This window comes from Colossoma macropomum, unplaced genomic scaffold (assembly GCF_904425465.1).
Source record: "Colossoma macropomum unplaced genomic scaffold, Colossoma_macropomum, whole genome shotgun sequence".
Lineage (NCBI taxonomy): Eukaryota > Metazoa > Chordata > Actinopteri > Characiformes > Serrasalmidae > Colossoma > Colossoma macropomum.
Window position 1 is genome coordinate 575,327 of NW_023495878.1, and position 16,950 is coordinate 592,276.

General features: G+C 38.2%; 1 protein-coding gene across 1 annotated transcript; it reads left to right on the forward strand.

Moving 5' to 3' along the window:
- The first annotated feature begins 2 nt into the window (after positions 1 to 2).
- On the forward strand, positions 3 to 12,996 carry asb13a.2 (ankyrin repeat and SOCS box containing 13a, tandem duplicate 2). The gene is made up of 6 exons (XM_036563857.1): positions 3 to 130; positions 1,110 to 1,297; positions 2,395 to 2,551; positions 3,109 to 3,243; positions 4,185 to 4,376; positions 7,606 to 12,996. The coding sequence occupies exons 1-6, from the start codon at positions 88 to 90 to the stop codon at positions 7,731 to 7,733; spliced, it is 843 nt and encodes a 280-aa protein (XP_036419750.1). The 5' UTR covers positions 3 to 87; the 3' UTR covers positions 7,734 to 12,996.
- The last annotated feature ends 3,954 nt before the right edge of the window (positions 12,997 to 16,950 follow it).

A 16,950-nucleotide genomic window follows, 5' to 3' on the forward strand; every position in this document is an offset into this window, starting at 1 on the left:
AAACACGGCATGTTTGTGTGGTGTTCAAATCGTTTCATTAAAAAGACTCATTTAGTATAGTGCATATTTATTTCCCTAAGCTGAAAGATGGAGGTGGAAACAGCGATGCCGTATTTCTTCGGTGATATCGGTAAGTCTAAAAGCGCGTTCACGGCAGCAGCGCAGCGCCATGTATGATAGACCGGCATGTGCTGCTTATACAGAAAAGCAGGAACAGGATAGATTAGTAAAATATCCTTTATCCGAAAAGTGTCTTAACGTGACCATTCAGTATGTTTCTAGTTTCACAGCTTGATGTATATCAACTCGATGTACCGTCTGGCGATGACTATATATTTAACCTTGAACTCATTTTGATATTTCAATATACACCCTGTGGAAATGTAAAGTAGAGGCATATTAACATCATAATGTTGCACATGCATCTTCAGCAAATGGATTTTATATGAAAACCTACTCCAGACTTTTGAACAGTAGTGTGTTTGCATGTATACACACAAACACAATATATATATATATATATATATATATATATATATATATTTGCATTAATATATATGTATGTATGTATGTATATGTGCACATGTACATATGAGGAAAATCGATATTGCCATCAGCTTTGAAAAAAAATCCTGGACTCTGACAGGTAGACAAACTCATGACACAAATTCAAGGTAGATAGATGCTGGCTAACCTGACCTAACCTAATCTCAGTTATCGTATTTAAATGAGGTCTATGTTGAGAGTAATCCCTGATAGAAAACCAGTGTAGACCGGGATAACCAGCATGTTGTTGTGTTTTAAATGCTGGTATATATGCAGTACGACCATGATGGGTGACCATCTAAACAAGCACCAGAATAGCAAGCTTTTTTTTCTGGGATCTGAACTAAACAGACTCGTATACAAACGGTTAAATAAGAAATACTAACATATGAGATTGCTTGGATTCCTGGACATTTTGTGTACAGGAATGGATTTTTTTTTTCCTGAACAAACAACCAAAAACAGCTGGCAACACTATATCAAAATACAAGTCCTAATTTCTACTGTATGAAATAACTAACTTACAATTAACTGTTGAAACTACTTACTTTTTTGTGTGATAGGCTTCTGGTCTGAGAGGACAGAGGTACACAAGGCTGCTTATCATGGTCAGGCGTCCGAGCTGCAGAGTCTGATCCAGAGTGGAGCCTCAGTGAACATAGTGGCTGTAGACTCCATCACTCCACTCCATGAGGCTGCCATCCGGGGACAGACACAGTGTGTGAGGCTGCTGCTGGATGCCGGAGCACAGGTCAGAACAGGGGTGTCCAGTCTTACCCACTGAGCAAACAGGCGAGCTGGATGGAAACATTGCCATTAGTATTGTTTTTTCTTTTGCTTAATGAAGCAGGGACCCTAGCTTTACACATTTGAAATACACAGGTTTATCTCTGCATCTGTTCTCTACAGTATTTTTGTTTTGTTACACAAGTAATTAAAAGTATTCAAAATGTGCATCAGAGGTTAGAAATAGTACTGGGAACAAAATGATATTTCTTGCACAGAATATGATACATTAAATGAATTAGCCAATTCAATGATGAGATGTGTTAACAAAAACATAGTTATAAATGTTTGTCACATTAACTAATTGCTAATTAAAAACTGGGTTTTAAGAGGAAATTTCCTCTTAAGAACAGTTGGTAAATGAGGTCCAATGTTATTAACCTCTGTTTTATTAATTTTTTTTTTCTTTTAGTTTACTACACCAATAAAATCAATAGTTCTGACTTAGCCACCCCATTTTTAAAGTTCTGACTGCGCCCCTGGCTCTAACAGACCCAGTTCACCTTAGGAAGAACATGTTAATTAGTTCATCGCTTGCATCAGGTATATTGGGAGCAGGGAAAACGTGCGGAGTACAACCAGGACTGAGAACCGCTGTAGTAACTTATAAACTGTAATAACCTTTTTTTATTGAACTTTTTTATTATTTTTGTTCTGCTCCACTTGCTTCACCAAACAGAACCTTACACAGTATTGTAAAAGTTAATCAGACAGAAAGCAGATTTTCAGAAAATAAACTGACTAATTATTTTATTTGCTATGTATTGTTAGCTTTTCTTTCAAAACCATCTCATGCATTGCCTTGTAAATGACATGCTTCGCAGTTAAATGCTTGATATCTATCTAACAAAAAATATCTATAAAATGGTGCGACACCAACGCTAATATATCAGTAGATTATATATCTCCCAGCACTTGGTATTTTTCTGATTAGCTTTGTAAAACGGCGACTTTGAGTTAATATAATTTAGTCAATTCATTTCTCTACATGCTAATCAGACACCACTAATTAGAAATGAACTCAATTTGGGATTCTTTCTTCCTGTTTGTGCTGGTTTCCAGGTGGACGCAAGGAACGTGGACGGAAGCACTCCTCTGTGTGAGGCGTGCTCTGTCGGGAGCTTTGAGTGTGTGCAGCTGCTGCTGGACTACGGTGCAAAAGTCAACCCTGCCCTCACCTCCCGCACCACCTCTCCACTACATGAGGCCTGCATGGGTGGTGAGAGATCAGAGCAATGCACCATATTACAAAGCCAGAATTCCAAATGCAGTAGATGATAGGGGTGGGCAATATGACAATATGATATTGTATACCATGATAAATAATGTCGTAATATCGTTTATAAGTATCATGAGTATCGTCAGTACTTCTAGAGCAATGAACAACTGCATGTTTAGTTTAAAAAAAAATACAAAAATTAGATCAGTTATACAGAGCCTGTAAACAAGAACAGCCAGTGTATAGTAACTGCTTAGCATCAAGTAGCTAATGGAAGTCAACACATTGTTCCATTATAATATTTTACACCAAATAGTTTGAATTTTCCTTATTACATCTTAAACAGTTTATTTTAGCAAACACTGAATTTGCTGTTGCATGTTTTACATTCAAATTTCACACCGGATAACCTAGAAACTAAATATTGAAATGCATGCAGGGTTTTGTGAAAATAACATGTATAGTAATGTCATGTTATTGCATATTGCCCACCATTACTACACAATTACAGCAAGAGTGACTTAATAATTGCATAATGATTGTTTCATGCTGTGCAGGTAATGCTGAGTGTGTTAAGCTAATGATATCAAAAGGAGCCAGTTTGGAAGCCTATGATCTGTACAATGGGACTCCACTACATGTAGCCTGTACTAACCAACGCCTGGAGTGTGTCAAGGTGTTACTCAATGCAGGTAAAGATGGAAAGAAAACCCAAAGAAATATTCACAAGATTGTTGCCGCAAGAAAAAGGGCATTAAAGAACATATATTTTCCACTTTAATATAGTTTCCTGTTCTTCTGAGTGAAAATGAGAAGCATACGAAACAAATAAGCCCTTAATTCAGTCATTTATTCCTTTATAAAGAACAGCTCATTTTTGAAGTGCTGAATGTGTTTACTAATGACCACCACTCTCACTGGCTATCTCAGTAGAGGGAATGGGATAGGGGGTGTGGCCATTGTGCATTGGTGCAGAGCACAGTTTAGAGCATGGGTCACCAAACTTATCCGCAAAGGGCCAGTGTGGCTACAGGTTTTCATTCCATAAGAGAAAACCTCATATAACTCATCAGTTGTTTTAAGAATGAGACCAACTAACTAAACAAGTGGAATCAAGAGTGTTTCTGCTTGATTGGAATGAAAACCTCAGCCACACCAGCCCTGTGTGGATTAGATCGGTGACCCCTGGTATAAAGAGACCACACATGTTTGACTTTTAAGCTCGTTAATGCTAAAAGATCACATGCAGTCTCAAAATCACTAGTATGTACAGGCCAAGCATGTTCAGTCCACAGCAATGTTTAATCCAGAAACCTGCAAATAATCCTAATTTGTGCATTCACTAGGTTTTTGGTTGCCTTTCCAGAAAAAAAAAACAACTTAATTCCCATTGTATACAAAGAATGGATTAGATTAGTTTAGATTATCCCCTAAATGTAAAGACATTTGTTTCAGAAAGGTTCACTATTACAGACACGATACCTGAGACTGCATCATGAGCATAGCTACCTGTCCTGAATTTAATTAAAAAAAAAATCTAACCAATGACTACATTTGTTTTCCTAAGAGAAATATTTTGAGGCATGTACATTTGTAAAAATATCCCTCTTTTGATCTGCTTTGCTTGAATAAGGAGCTAAAGTGAACGCTGCCCGGCTGCATGAGACAGCACTGCACCATGCAGCGAAGGCCAACAACATGGAAATGATCGAGCTGCTGGTGGAGTTTGGAGCAAACGTGTACGCCAAAGACAAGCATGAGAAAAAGCCTGGCGACTACACCAGACCTAAAACACCTTCTGCTTTCTGTCTGCAGCTTTACGAAAGTGAGTAAACAACAAAACTAAAACCCACTGCTCAGAAACCAGCCCACAGTCTAGGTTAGCCGCAGTACGTCACAAATCCAGGGAGCAAAGGTACAAAATAAACTATTACACATTGCTTTAAGTGACCAGCAATTTTCAGGGTTCCACTAAAGGTAGTGATAACCAGCATTGTATCTTTTATAGTTGACATCATGTCAAGCCCTAAAGTGCTGTAAAACAAAAATTGTTACAAGCAAATATAATATATGGAGCATCACTTTATTAATGTTATAATTGATGTATTAATAAGTGGTACATAATGTTCCTCATGCCTTATTTATAATTATTTCCTTATTAGGAACCGATGGTCATGTGGTTCAAAACAGCAAAACAAATCTTTGCAGGCAGTTCAAAAAATGTCCACCAAGTGGCGTGCTTGACTTAATTTCCAGTATTGCTGTGTTGTCAGTTTTTTGTGTCAGTTTTAAATCTGCAAATAATGAGTATATAGAGAGTTAAAAATGGACACAACTAGCATAGAATATGTTATTTCCTTTATGATCTTTTTGAATACCATAAAGTACACATATTGTATTTTTTTCCATGAGGTCCACTTACGATGTTTCAATTCAACATGCTGTTTTTTTGTGTACCATTAAGACTGATATATGTAAATGAGCTCTGTTCTATTTGGCTGCCCTATAATTCTGCTTCGTTCAAAAAGCAATATAGGCTGAAACATTCTATATCTGTAAAGTCGTGAATGGGCGGGACTAAACCTTTGTAAGCTGAACAGGTGTGTGTGTATATATATATATATATATATATATACTCACACACACACACACACACACACCTGTTCATTTTACAAAAGTTTAGTCCCGCCCATGCACGACTTTACAGATATAGAATGTTTCAGCCTATATGTATATATGTGTGTGTGTGTAGAATAAATGCATTTTTTTCATGACATTGCAAAAGCAATTAATTCAAAACTGTCCCAGTGTGCCCTGCTACTACTCTTTTGATCACTGATGAACACCTCATACAAAGTGACCATATTGAGAAATACATAGCTGACCTACATTCATGCCGCATCGTTTTAAAGCATTTCTGTCAGTAAAGTGCAGCTAATCTGTGTTTTTAAAGGCAGTCTTTGGGGTAAGTGTTTCCCAGCAAGAAAAAGCAATTTCTTCAAGATCAAACAGGTCCTAAAATACGCTTGCAAATGGTATTGTGCTTTTAAATGTCACTGACCCTGGCAAAATCTGTCAGGTCATTTTGACCCCAATTCCAGGAAAGAATGAAGTTGTTTTTGAGCTGTAGTTGAGAGTCGGAAGTTGGTGCCCACTCTTTGTCATAAGTGGTGAGGGCCTGCAGCCTTGGTGCTGTTTGGGATTTTAGATCAGAGCAGCGGTAAACAGGATGAGGATGGAGATCAGATCTGAAAGCAGACTCCGGTCTGGAAGAACTGCTCCTGGAATGTTTTGCAGGTCTGTCCCGTGAGGCACTGTGGCAGGCATATCTAAGCAGCACATGCCAGTAAAGCATTAAAGAATGTAAACTGCCTTGATGAGGCAGTTTGTTCCGATAATACTGTTATTAACCTGTCTAAACATACGTGCCATTTTTATTTAGAGACCGCTAATTGAATTGTAGGAAATAAACAGACAATAGTCTCTAATGGATGAGTCTCAAGCTTGTGACCAAAACCACCCAGATTTTAGAGCTGTTTTTATCTTGTGTTTGCCATTTCTGCTGAGCCAAAACAGCTTCTTCAAGGTCTTTTTTTATCTAATGTTGCTTTATTTCTGTATTCGGTTGCCATGCATCCTTATAATGATACTGAAGATGTTTTGAGGACAGTTAAGCACTGCATAGCAGTACAGATGTGTGCCCTACAGCTGCATTTCATGTTTATTTAGCCTCTGTTGATGCAGGGGTCTCCAGGGTTGCAACTGACCATGTTTTCATTGGTGGACAAGGATGGAGGGGTACCTACACTCTTACATAGAAGTGTTTTTTGGAGCAGTGGCATATAGGAACCATTTTTGGCTCCCCAAAGAACCTTTCAATGGATAAGTGATGAAATAGGAGCACACCTTTAAAACTTAGGGCTTATGTAAAGGTTTATACCACTGCATAGATTTTACTAAATGTTCCTGTATTCAAGCTAAGAACCATTTAGGAACCAGTGTTTTTGAGATTTTTTGCAGAGTTACATGGAAGTCTCTAGTAGTGGGTGTTGTACCAGTTCATATGGTGTTCAGACCACGTTAATATTAGCCCATTGATATTGACTGAGTGACCAAATCAGAGATGATGTCTTTTGAGCCATGTTTTAGGTGGAAATAAATATGAAACATTCCTTTGGTCACCTCCTACTGTGTAGACAGTTGCAGTCTGAGGTAGCCCGATTGTTGTCGAAGACATAAGAGCAGAAGGAATAGTGGATGTCTTGGGGATAGCCTTTGTCCTAGGATGGACCATGGACACCAGCATGCTCGCCGTGTTTCTGTTTCCTGTCACACCATCTGCGGCACCGCCTCCCATGGCCAGCTGCCACAGACAACGCAGTGGTCTCTGGGCCTGGTCCTCACATTAAGCCATGTTTGCTGGACTGTAGTCTCAGCTTCAGCTCCATTTTCCATTTTCTTTTGCACACAAAGCTGGCCACAACTATTCGGATTTAGTCAGTTGTGTTTTGAGTGGCTGTCCACACATCTATGTATGCTCACTTCCCTGCGTTTTTTTTTTAGTATTCAGATTGGAAAACAGTTTTGTTTTTCCAGATAAATTCTAGTCAGTGTTAGTGAACAGCTTTACTGGACATTGTGACGAAATATGAGACACACACACACACACACACACATATACTAATTTAGTAATGATTGTGTCCGTGTGTGAATGTATATGTCTGTCTGTCTGTCTGCCCTGCGATGGACTGGCAATATATATATATATAATTAATGTTCGATTAAGTATTTTTTTTTTTACATCTTGGTATCAAAGTCAACATAAGTCATATAATTAATAAAATGCAGCAACACAGCACAAACATATTGTCGCTGTCAGAACTAAACCTTGTATCTCTGTTTTTGTCGATTTGTACTTTTCATTAATTCCACTCAAAATTAAGAATATTTTATTCTTCTCCTGGAAAGTTGGCATTTTGGAGATATAAGTTTTTGTTCCGACAGCAGTGATGTACAGTAGACCTGTGTTGCTCAGCTATTGTGTGTTTCTGCAGGTACTCCTCTGTCTCTGCAGCAGCTGAGCCGTATCGTCCTGAGGACAAAGCTGGGCACCAGAGCACTGCAGGCTGTGCCCAAACTGAACCTTCCAAATCGTATCATCCGCTACCTCTGCCACCAGTGAGATCTCCACACACATACACTCAGGACAGGTGCGACTTCAATGCTCCAACTTCACCTGCTCAACAACTACATCATATTTCTCAACTAAATATCATTCATTAGGACCTGATATCCTAGTTACAGATAAGATAGAGAACAGATTTCTCATGAAAACTCTGAATGCAGCAAACTTACTTTTTAACAGAGCACTTTGGTCTTTGAATGTGCTGTAATATTAAAGGGACACTTTGGCCAAAATGAAAGATGTAAACATGCCTTCTCACCACCTATTGTGGTGCCACAGTAGTCCCAAGAGTGAGGTTTTCCAGTTTAAAGGCTGGGAAAATCCACTTCAGATGATGTGTCTTATAGGTGGGAGGAACTTCTGAAAAACTACAAGCACCTAAGGAGGGGCTGCTTGAAATGTATTGTTTTTGTCTCCCACAAGCTGACTAATCCAGAAAGAAGCCAGTTAACTAACTTCCTGCGAGGAAGTCAAATATCATGTCTGTGTTTATTTGCCTCTACGTCTGTGGAGTTCTTTATAACCATAGAGGGATTCTCAATGGTTATTTGTTGTATTTGTGCAGTGCATGCTGGGTATTGTAGTAATGGACAAAAATGCAAAAAAGGACACAAAAACATGAAATCAGACTGATGAGGCTGAGGGATTTACAGGGTACTACAGAGTTACATATTAAATGTTTTCAGGCCGGAATGCCCCTATAACTACTGTAAAGACTGGAGTAGAGGAGTTTTTACGGAATATACGTTAACCCTTAGAAGTCACAGTTATCACCAGCAATCATGGTTTAATTCTATTGTACTTATCTCTCACTCTGTTAAAAGTGCAAAAAATTTTATTATGATTTGAATTTGAGGAAAAGTTATTGTTGTGCGTGGGTTGATATAGTGTAGTGGGTAACACCTCTGCCTTTTGCGCTGTAGACTGGGGTTTAAGCACCCTACACTATACCTATAAGAGTCCTTGGGCAAGACTCCTAACACTACCTTCGCCTACCTGTGTAAAGTGATCAAATTATAAGTCACTCTGGAAGGGAGCGTCTGCCAAATGCCGTAAATGTAAATATGAAAAAGTTTGAACAAAGTTTACGGTCAAATTACATTTTTACGGTCAAATTACATTTTTTGTTGATTGAAGTGAAAATTAGTTAATCTAGTTAGTAGTACTAGTCTAATTAGTATCTTCCACAGAGAATAAACTTAAATATGGCATTTTCTATAAACTTTAGTTTCTAATTTCTTTTTTTGTTCTGCTTAGTGGAAAAACGTATTGATAAGGTGTGAAAAGTAAAGAAAATATGAAATGTACCAACACTTCTGCACAGGCCACATTTTATGTTTGATTTTTTTTCCCCAATATGTTAAATTTAGCAAATATGTATTAAGCTATATGTCAAAAGAACAGTAATTGTGTGTAAAATGTGCAGAAGTGTGTTCTCTGTAGAGTTTTGTTAATCAACAAAACATAATTTGACGGGGCGCCCAAACTTTTGCACACAACTGTATAGTCTTGTTTTGTGTAAAGGAAAACAACCATAACCTTTCATTTTTGTCATTGCTTGATATTAAAACAAACAGAAAATAGCTGTCAATACAGAATAAGTCGAACTTACATATAATTCTTTGCGCAACTTACTATATTATTAAATACATCATTATATTATTACACTTGAATAGTATAGCAAGATGGCAGTAATAACTCGACTTCTACGGGTTAAAACAATTTGGTAGTGAAAACAGAGAGAAAGATATGTAAACCTGGCAGCTGTCTGTACTCAGGAATTGCTCAGACTCTGAAATGGAGTAAAAAGTGGCAGCACATTAGTTGCAATGGCTACAGCTGTGCTGTGTGCACAACACTCAGCAGGCCTGAAGCGGAACAATCCGGAAGCTCAGAGAGGCTTTCCAAACACCGCCCTCTCAGACCTGACAACGGGATCTGTTTTAGGCGGACACGCCGGAGAAAGTAAACACGGCGGGACAGATGTTCAGCTCATCCATCTAATTTCAGCATTGGCTGAAAGAGTACAGGCCTCTTTGAGATGGGGTTCATATTTTAAAGATGCTTATCCAAAATTTGATCGTGTCACAGTTGTAAATGCAGTGCTTTCATGGTTTGTTGTGACCCCTGCTATGTAATGTGCTCTAGTAAATGACCTTGAGCCCCAGTCTTACAGCATTTCTCTGTATAAGGATTCACAATGACTCAGCAATGCTTTGCTAAATAGAAAAAATAGTTCATCATAGCACAGTATGCAGTGCAAGTATTTTGTGAGCTATTCTTGATACTTTGAGTCCCAAAAATCTTAATCAGGAGTTGTTTCTCTCTTTTTCTCTCTCTATGATGCTTCTTTGCTGTGAGGATGTTCTTAAATGTCTGAGATTTTTTAAGTGGGAATTTTTAGGCCTTCAAAGCAGTGATTATGCCAGTGGCCCTGAACTGAAAAGGAAACATGGCACATTTCTGTGTTCTGTGCAACTGAGTACTCGCTTAATCGCTCGAGGTGCCAGTATTCGAATACCGAAATCAGCTTTCAGGAACTCGTTATAGACAGAGAAAATACACAAGCTAACAGTTCAGTGAAATGCAAGAGTTTAGCTCGTATTTGTGAGTAAGTGTGTTATAATTGGGTACTACAAAACACTTGTGCCTGAATGTGAACGCATTGTTAAGGATGTGGCTGAGAAAGCAGCAATAGGGCAAGTGTAGGCCTAACTAGGCTAGCTACTCTAACTCATGTGAGCTCAGACCAGTAAATATGTAGTGAGGACAGTTGCCCAAAATGAATGGGCTCCTATTTAGCTTTTGGGCAAAATCCTAGTTTGTAAATGCGTAATGATTTTTACATAGAAAAATGTCCCAGTTTTCTGAACACAAAACATCAAAAAGTGTTTAAACACTGCTGTTATGTTTTTTTGCTTTTGAACTAGATGTGTTAAGAACATGGAAGAGATAGGAAGAAAGGGAGAAATGCTGGTGGTCTGGGATTGAGAGCTTGTTTGGCAAATAGCATGTTTCCTTTTCAGTCAAATTCTTGATATTGTGTCTGTCTTATACAAAACATTATTGTTTAATTTTCGAAAAATTAAGATTGTCACTAGAAAATTGGGACAAGGATGTAACTTCATGGTACCTTACACAGTATGAAAAACACAGCACCTGCCAGTAGAAAATAGTCAGTGGGCTGCTTTTTTTCCATTTGCTTTTCATTTTGTTTTTTTGTTTGTTTGTTTTTGTCATTCCTAACCAGAAACACTACACAGTTACAGCTATAATTTACATAATGTAATTAATATAACTAATAATAGGCCCATCAAAACAACACATGGGCTAATAGGGGTATAATGACATATAAAGTTCATAATTTGGTTCGATATAATACAGTGGTGTCTCTATTTAGTACATTTTCCAGTAAATTATTTGCATATTAGTAAATTTACTATGTTTAAAACAAAAGTTGTGCTTTATATGTCCTGATTTAAAGCTGTAGCCACAAGCTAATATGTTACCCCCAACCCAACGCAAGCCACAGGCTAACATGTTTGATACAAGCTAAATAGTCATGATACAACAATGCAGTACAATGCAGTGCAATTCAGTACAGTGCAATGCACTGCAACACAAGGCAAGTCAAGTGGTCCTTATTGTCATTCATTGATATGACTTGTATACATTGGAACAAAGTGTTGTTCCAAACAATACAATTTAATCCAGTGCCAAACAATACTATGAGGTTGGCAGATATAAGTAAATATGTATTGAACATTTCACATTCTGTACTGCACTAACACCAGTTAAACAAACTAGTTATGTTCTCTTTTTAATAAACCATGCAGTTATTTGGTGTTTTTTAAGCAAAGAGGATTTCCACAGTATAGTCAGAAAAGCATATTGTGTATCACGATAATAAAATTGATCACAATAGCGATACAATATTGTCATATTACCCACCACTACAAAAATGTAGTTGTATTGTTGCATCCCTGTGGGCTGTATTACAACTTGAAATCATACTGCAGAAGCAGTTGCCCTAAGAGGGTCGTTATTGTTGTACAAACTTCGTTAAAGTTTTTTTTGGTCAATAAGTCAAAGCAAATCCGTGTAAAATGATCAAAAGGTGCAAGCTAGGTGAAGCTTTAGGTAGGCCTTATTTGTTTTAGCCCCCTTAATGCAACAATTAAAATTGCCCAATATTAAACATTTTTAGGGGAAACACTGTCCTCCTTTCTGCTAAAGAGTGGACCTGTTTTGTCTGACCTTCTTTTACATGTTTGTATTATTTATTTACTGTAACTGTTGCATTTTCTCTATTTTGTACATTTATCTGATCGGACGTTGGTTCATTGAATCTGACTGTTCTTCCAAGCCAACAAGTTCTCTCAACCCTTCTTATGCCTGCACAACCACGTGCCTCTTCTGTCCTGCATTTATACTCATGGACAACACTCTAAAAATAATCGGCCAGCCAGAAATAGCTCAGCTGCTCGCTTGAAGCGAGAGAAATGAGTTTTCCTCTCCTGCACTGTCCCGGAGGCCTAGCAGGGCCAGAGCACACTTCTAAACAGGGCTGAGAACAGGCAGAAGAATGCTGTTGTTTCAGCGCCACTAACCCTCTTCTGGAACTGCACTCACAGACTGGACGGCAGCTATGGGTGGAATGCTTGGTTTCCCTTTTTTTCTCCCTCAGTTTTCTCCTTGGGCAGAACCTTTAAAGGACTAAATGTTTTTTTTTTTCTACTAGTCTTAATTGTATGAGCCTCACAGCAAAAATAGCACAGTGTTCTTTTAGGGAGGCTGGCTGTGCTTTCAGTGCTGTTGGCAGGGTCATAGATCATATAATTTAGTAATTAATTTATCAACCTGTTTTATAAATGCTCAAAGTCACAAAGTCAAAGTTACAGGGTGCTTTGGATATCTTGTCAATGAATCTTAAGTGTGTGCATCACGCATTGAATACACTTTATAGTGAATTTATCATGTGCAATGGACGTGTTTAAAAAAAATTAAAAGTTGAGTTGTAAAATGTTAGCATTGTTGTGTTTTTCTTCTGTGTCCTGAGTAATACAATCAGACTGTTCTGCAAAAAAAAGAAAGGAAAAAGCTTAACATTAACACTTAAAGGGAAATATCTGCATAATGAAATCTTCAAAATGTAAACAAAGCCATGTAAAATGCTCTGTTCTAGAGAAACTTACCAAACCAGGATTGTTCAGAATGGTGATGATGGGAACCAAACGTCTGAAGCATTTATTGCTATTAACAGCTGAAGTTATTCAATTAAATTGTTATAAATACACTGTCTAATGAGGACTTTGTTTTAGGATAGTACTGAGCAACTATAAGCACTGTAAAGAAATCTGAGTTGGTAATTTTCTCTACAATGATCCATTTTACTTCAAACCACCCTGAATAACTTTGTTAACCTCTGAACAATTGAATTATGCAGAAGTTTTGGAGGGTCAGTGGAACTGCTTTAAACTAGTTTTTCTCTGTGCACTTATAGTTCTGTTACCCTTTCATTACATCCACTAGGAGGCAGCAGAGCTATTACATAGGCTTTTCCTCCCTCTTTCTCACAGGGATATTTTTATAACTCGCTGATTTTCCGACAGAAATATTAGCAGTTAGTCTTGGACCTCAGTTGGAAAACAAAAAACATGCCTTTCTCCATCATCTCCGCTTATTTCTCAAAGCGGCATGTAAAGAACAGAAAACACTGAAGAAAGCGGCTTAGTCAGTCTACGTTTACACTGTCCAGACTCTTCAGTTTCTATTAACTGAAAAGATTTGAGGAGAGGATTCTTCCTCAGAGAGCAGATTCTTGGGCTTGTGCCTTGTTTTGATGAGCTGCACCTCAGCGGTGTCATTTCTGTGTAACAGTGACCGCTGTCCAGCAAGTGACACAGTGACCTTTTACCTGTCAGCCACCCATCAAGGGAAGTGGCTCCCCCTATAGGACCCTTTCAACTGACACACAAGAAAAGCACACCATTAGTGATGGACTTAAACACTGCAGGAACAATACAGTCAGAACTACTAGAACTATGGGAAAATTATTATTAACTAGTTGCAGATGATTACAGTAGGAACAAATATTGTCCCCTAGAAACTTTATAAACGCATTCTTGATTTGTAAATCAACATTGTTTATTTCAAGAGTTCAGCACAGTGGCCCGTGTTCATCAAAGTTGCATGAAAAGGCCGCAGATTTAACAGCCTTTAATGACGTATGATCTACTCTGTGTTCATTAAAGTTCTGTACGAGAGTTGGAAACCAGTGGAGATTTGAACTGACGAATCAGCTTCTGTGCGTGAAATCAAGCGCCAGCCCACCAGCACCTCATTTTCATCTCAATTACATGATGCACGCTCTAATTCATGCAGATGTTTCAGTAGGGAGCCAACAAAACAACATTCAGCAGCTCATGAGCTGATGGCTGTGCTCGTTGGTGGAGTTTGAGGTTGAGCAGTGAGTGCACTGCTCCCCCCTGCTGACCAAACTTTATAGCCTTAAAATTACGTCAACCAGAAAGGATAAAATGTGAAATAAACAAAACATTTTAGTTTTCAAGATGGAAAAATGATGGATTGTGTGGTGATTATTTTCCTAATTAACATATTTATAATAATATGCTGGATTATTGCCAGAATGAGATTCTTCTGCACTGGCTGTGTTATGTATTGTTGATTTTTTTGGATGGAGTCAGTAGTATAAAACCAAAGCAAAGTGAAATATGCCTTTAAATGGAACATGGAATAGTTGCAGCATTTGTTTATATAAATGTGCATGTAAAGTAAGTACTATTTACACACTCCTACCCTACAGATACACCAAAGATGAAACTGATGCACAATAAAACTGAAAATTGCGTGCACTCATTTTCCAGTCGGATTTGACTGTACGCAACTTTTGATGAATAAGGACTTTTGTGCTATATGATACTGAACCAAAAGACAATAACAAGTCATAATTTAAACGCCTGCTAGGAAACATCACCGCAGTCTCCAGACTACCTGTTTGAAACCTCCTATCTCTCTGACAGATGGAGGAAGGAAGTACGCTCTCCTTGGAGGAGAATCAACAGGCAGTTTGAAGTAGAGCAGGGGTTGTCCTCATTTCCAGTCTTGGGGTGTGTTTGAGCAGGAAGATCCCTCAAACTGCACTGAAATAAGGTCTTCCAAGACTGGAATTGATGACCCCTGGAGTAGAGGTTGCTCAGTTCGGCAGGATAAATTGAGGGTGTTCTGGAGACGAGGGAACAGGGCCTCCAGGAGGAGGAGATAAAGTGAATTCAGTTTCCGTGATGGTCCGCTGCTCGGGTTTTAGTGTCGATCGACTCCCTCAGCCTAAAATCGCCTTCAATCCATCCAGGAATTCTGGCCCAACGAGAAACAGATGTTCTGAACCGCTGGGGCCAGATTCAGAGAGCTCACAGCACCGCACGACAAGGAAACACAATCACAGACACAGCCTAAGTCACTTTTCCTACACAATACATTAAATCCTATGCATTATATTAGTGTGTTTTACTACCATTACTGCCATAAGGAAACCTCTTACAACATCTTTGAAAGGGTAACTAATAGGATGTGCTAAAAAACATCTTAAAGTGTAGTTTCATGAAATCTTCAAAATTTCTACATAATTAAATGGTTAAGATGTAAACAAAGTCGTTCAGGGTTGCTTGATGTGAAATGCTCTGTTCTAGAGAAAGTAACCGGATCAGAATTGGTCAAAGTGGTGGTGATAGGAACCAGACGTCTGAAGAGTTTAATGCCTATAAAAGCTCCTTCATAGAAAGCAATTACATAAAACGGTTATGAATACACTATCTGATGTATGAGACATTGTTTTGTGAAGGTTAAGAAGGTTTTGAAACATAACTTTAAAATCCCTTCATGGTGGAGGGGTACATGCAGGTTGTTGTGAGGCAAAGTAGTCCTCAAAGAAAACTTATTTTGTCAGATTTATCACTATATTACCATCACCAGCATTACATAAAAAACACAGAAGATACACGAAGGTTCACTGGTTGATTTGGATAGTAAATAAAATGGCAATATTTATGTTGTAGACATTGTGACCTCTGGTTCCTATCACCACCACTGTGAATATACCGGAGTGTTTAAGTTTCTCAACAGTGAACCATTTCGGAATCTAAAGATTCCCCTTTAATGTACATAAGTGTGAAATTTTATTTCAGGTCATTTTGGATTATTTCTATTAGTCTGTTCATTAAGAAATGTTCACACGTTGTAAAAGGCAGCTGGCATTTTCAAGTTATTTTCAAGTTATTATAGATGTTAGAGATGTAATGCTTTATTTACCAAAAGCAACTCGTGGTCCTTTTTAAGTGAGACTTTGGCTTTGGTCTCAGTAGACCAGCTAGACAAGTTTTGTCTGTTTTTGTGCAGTCTGCAAAACAGTCTCCAGCTCAGACAATGGAGAAAGCCGCTCTCCATGTCTAGTCAGAAAAACGTTCCTTTGTCTAGCTGACACTAGACGAAACACACACTCCCTCAGTCATCCTTCTCTCTCTCTCTCTCTCTCTCTCTCTCTCTCTCACATACAAATGATGATACCACATGTGTTGCTCTTACCACTCCACCCCTGCCCCCAAAGGGAGTCCCCCACCATTTCATCTGGTTTCTTCTGAACTTTCTGAAGCACGAGGGCAGCACGTGGTTTTGGTTCTTATTCCAAAGTTCATGAGTTCACCTACTTGAAAAAGCTTTTCTTTACAAGTCTATGCAGGCTTGGGCGTTTGTAATAGAGCCCAACTGACATAAATTTTCATGGCTGACACCAATAAGAACTTTAAGGGGCTAAAAATTCTAATAACTAGTAATGTTGGCTGATATAAGTTTAAATAGATTTCAATTTTATACTCCAATAGTTTTAGTTAAACAGAGCTTTTCTCACTAATACACTGTACATGGTAATAGTTTACTGCAAATATGTAAGCTGGTTACCTATTTTAGAACAAGAAGAGAAATGTGTAGACTTAATTTGAAATTAATTTGTTAATTTGCTTAGTAAAAGTGAGCCAACCAGTTTCCCAACTTTTTCTATGTGACGTCAGCATGTTACACTTTACGCATCATCACTGTAAGTTGTGAACCAACTGTGAATGCTAGTTCAGTGGTCACATTTCTTCAACAGCAGAGACTCAAAGAGCTGCATTATGTAAGTTTTGGGGATTTGGAGACCATT

Coding starts and splice junctions, on each gene's coding strand:
- asb13a.2 (XM_036563857.1), top strand. CDS start 88: ATGGAGGTGGAAACAGCGATGCCGTATTTCTTCGGTGATATCG. Junction 131..1,109: donor GTATTTCTTCGGTGATATCG/GTAAGTCTAAAA, acceptor TTTGTGTGATAG/GCTTCTGGTCTGAGAGGACA. Junction 2,552..3,108: donor ACATGAGGCCTGCATGGGTG/GTGAGAGATCAG, acceptor CATGCTGTGCAG/GTAATGCTGAGTGTGTTAAG.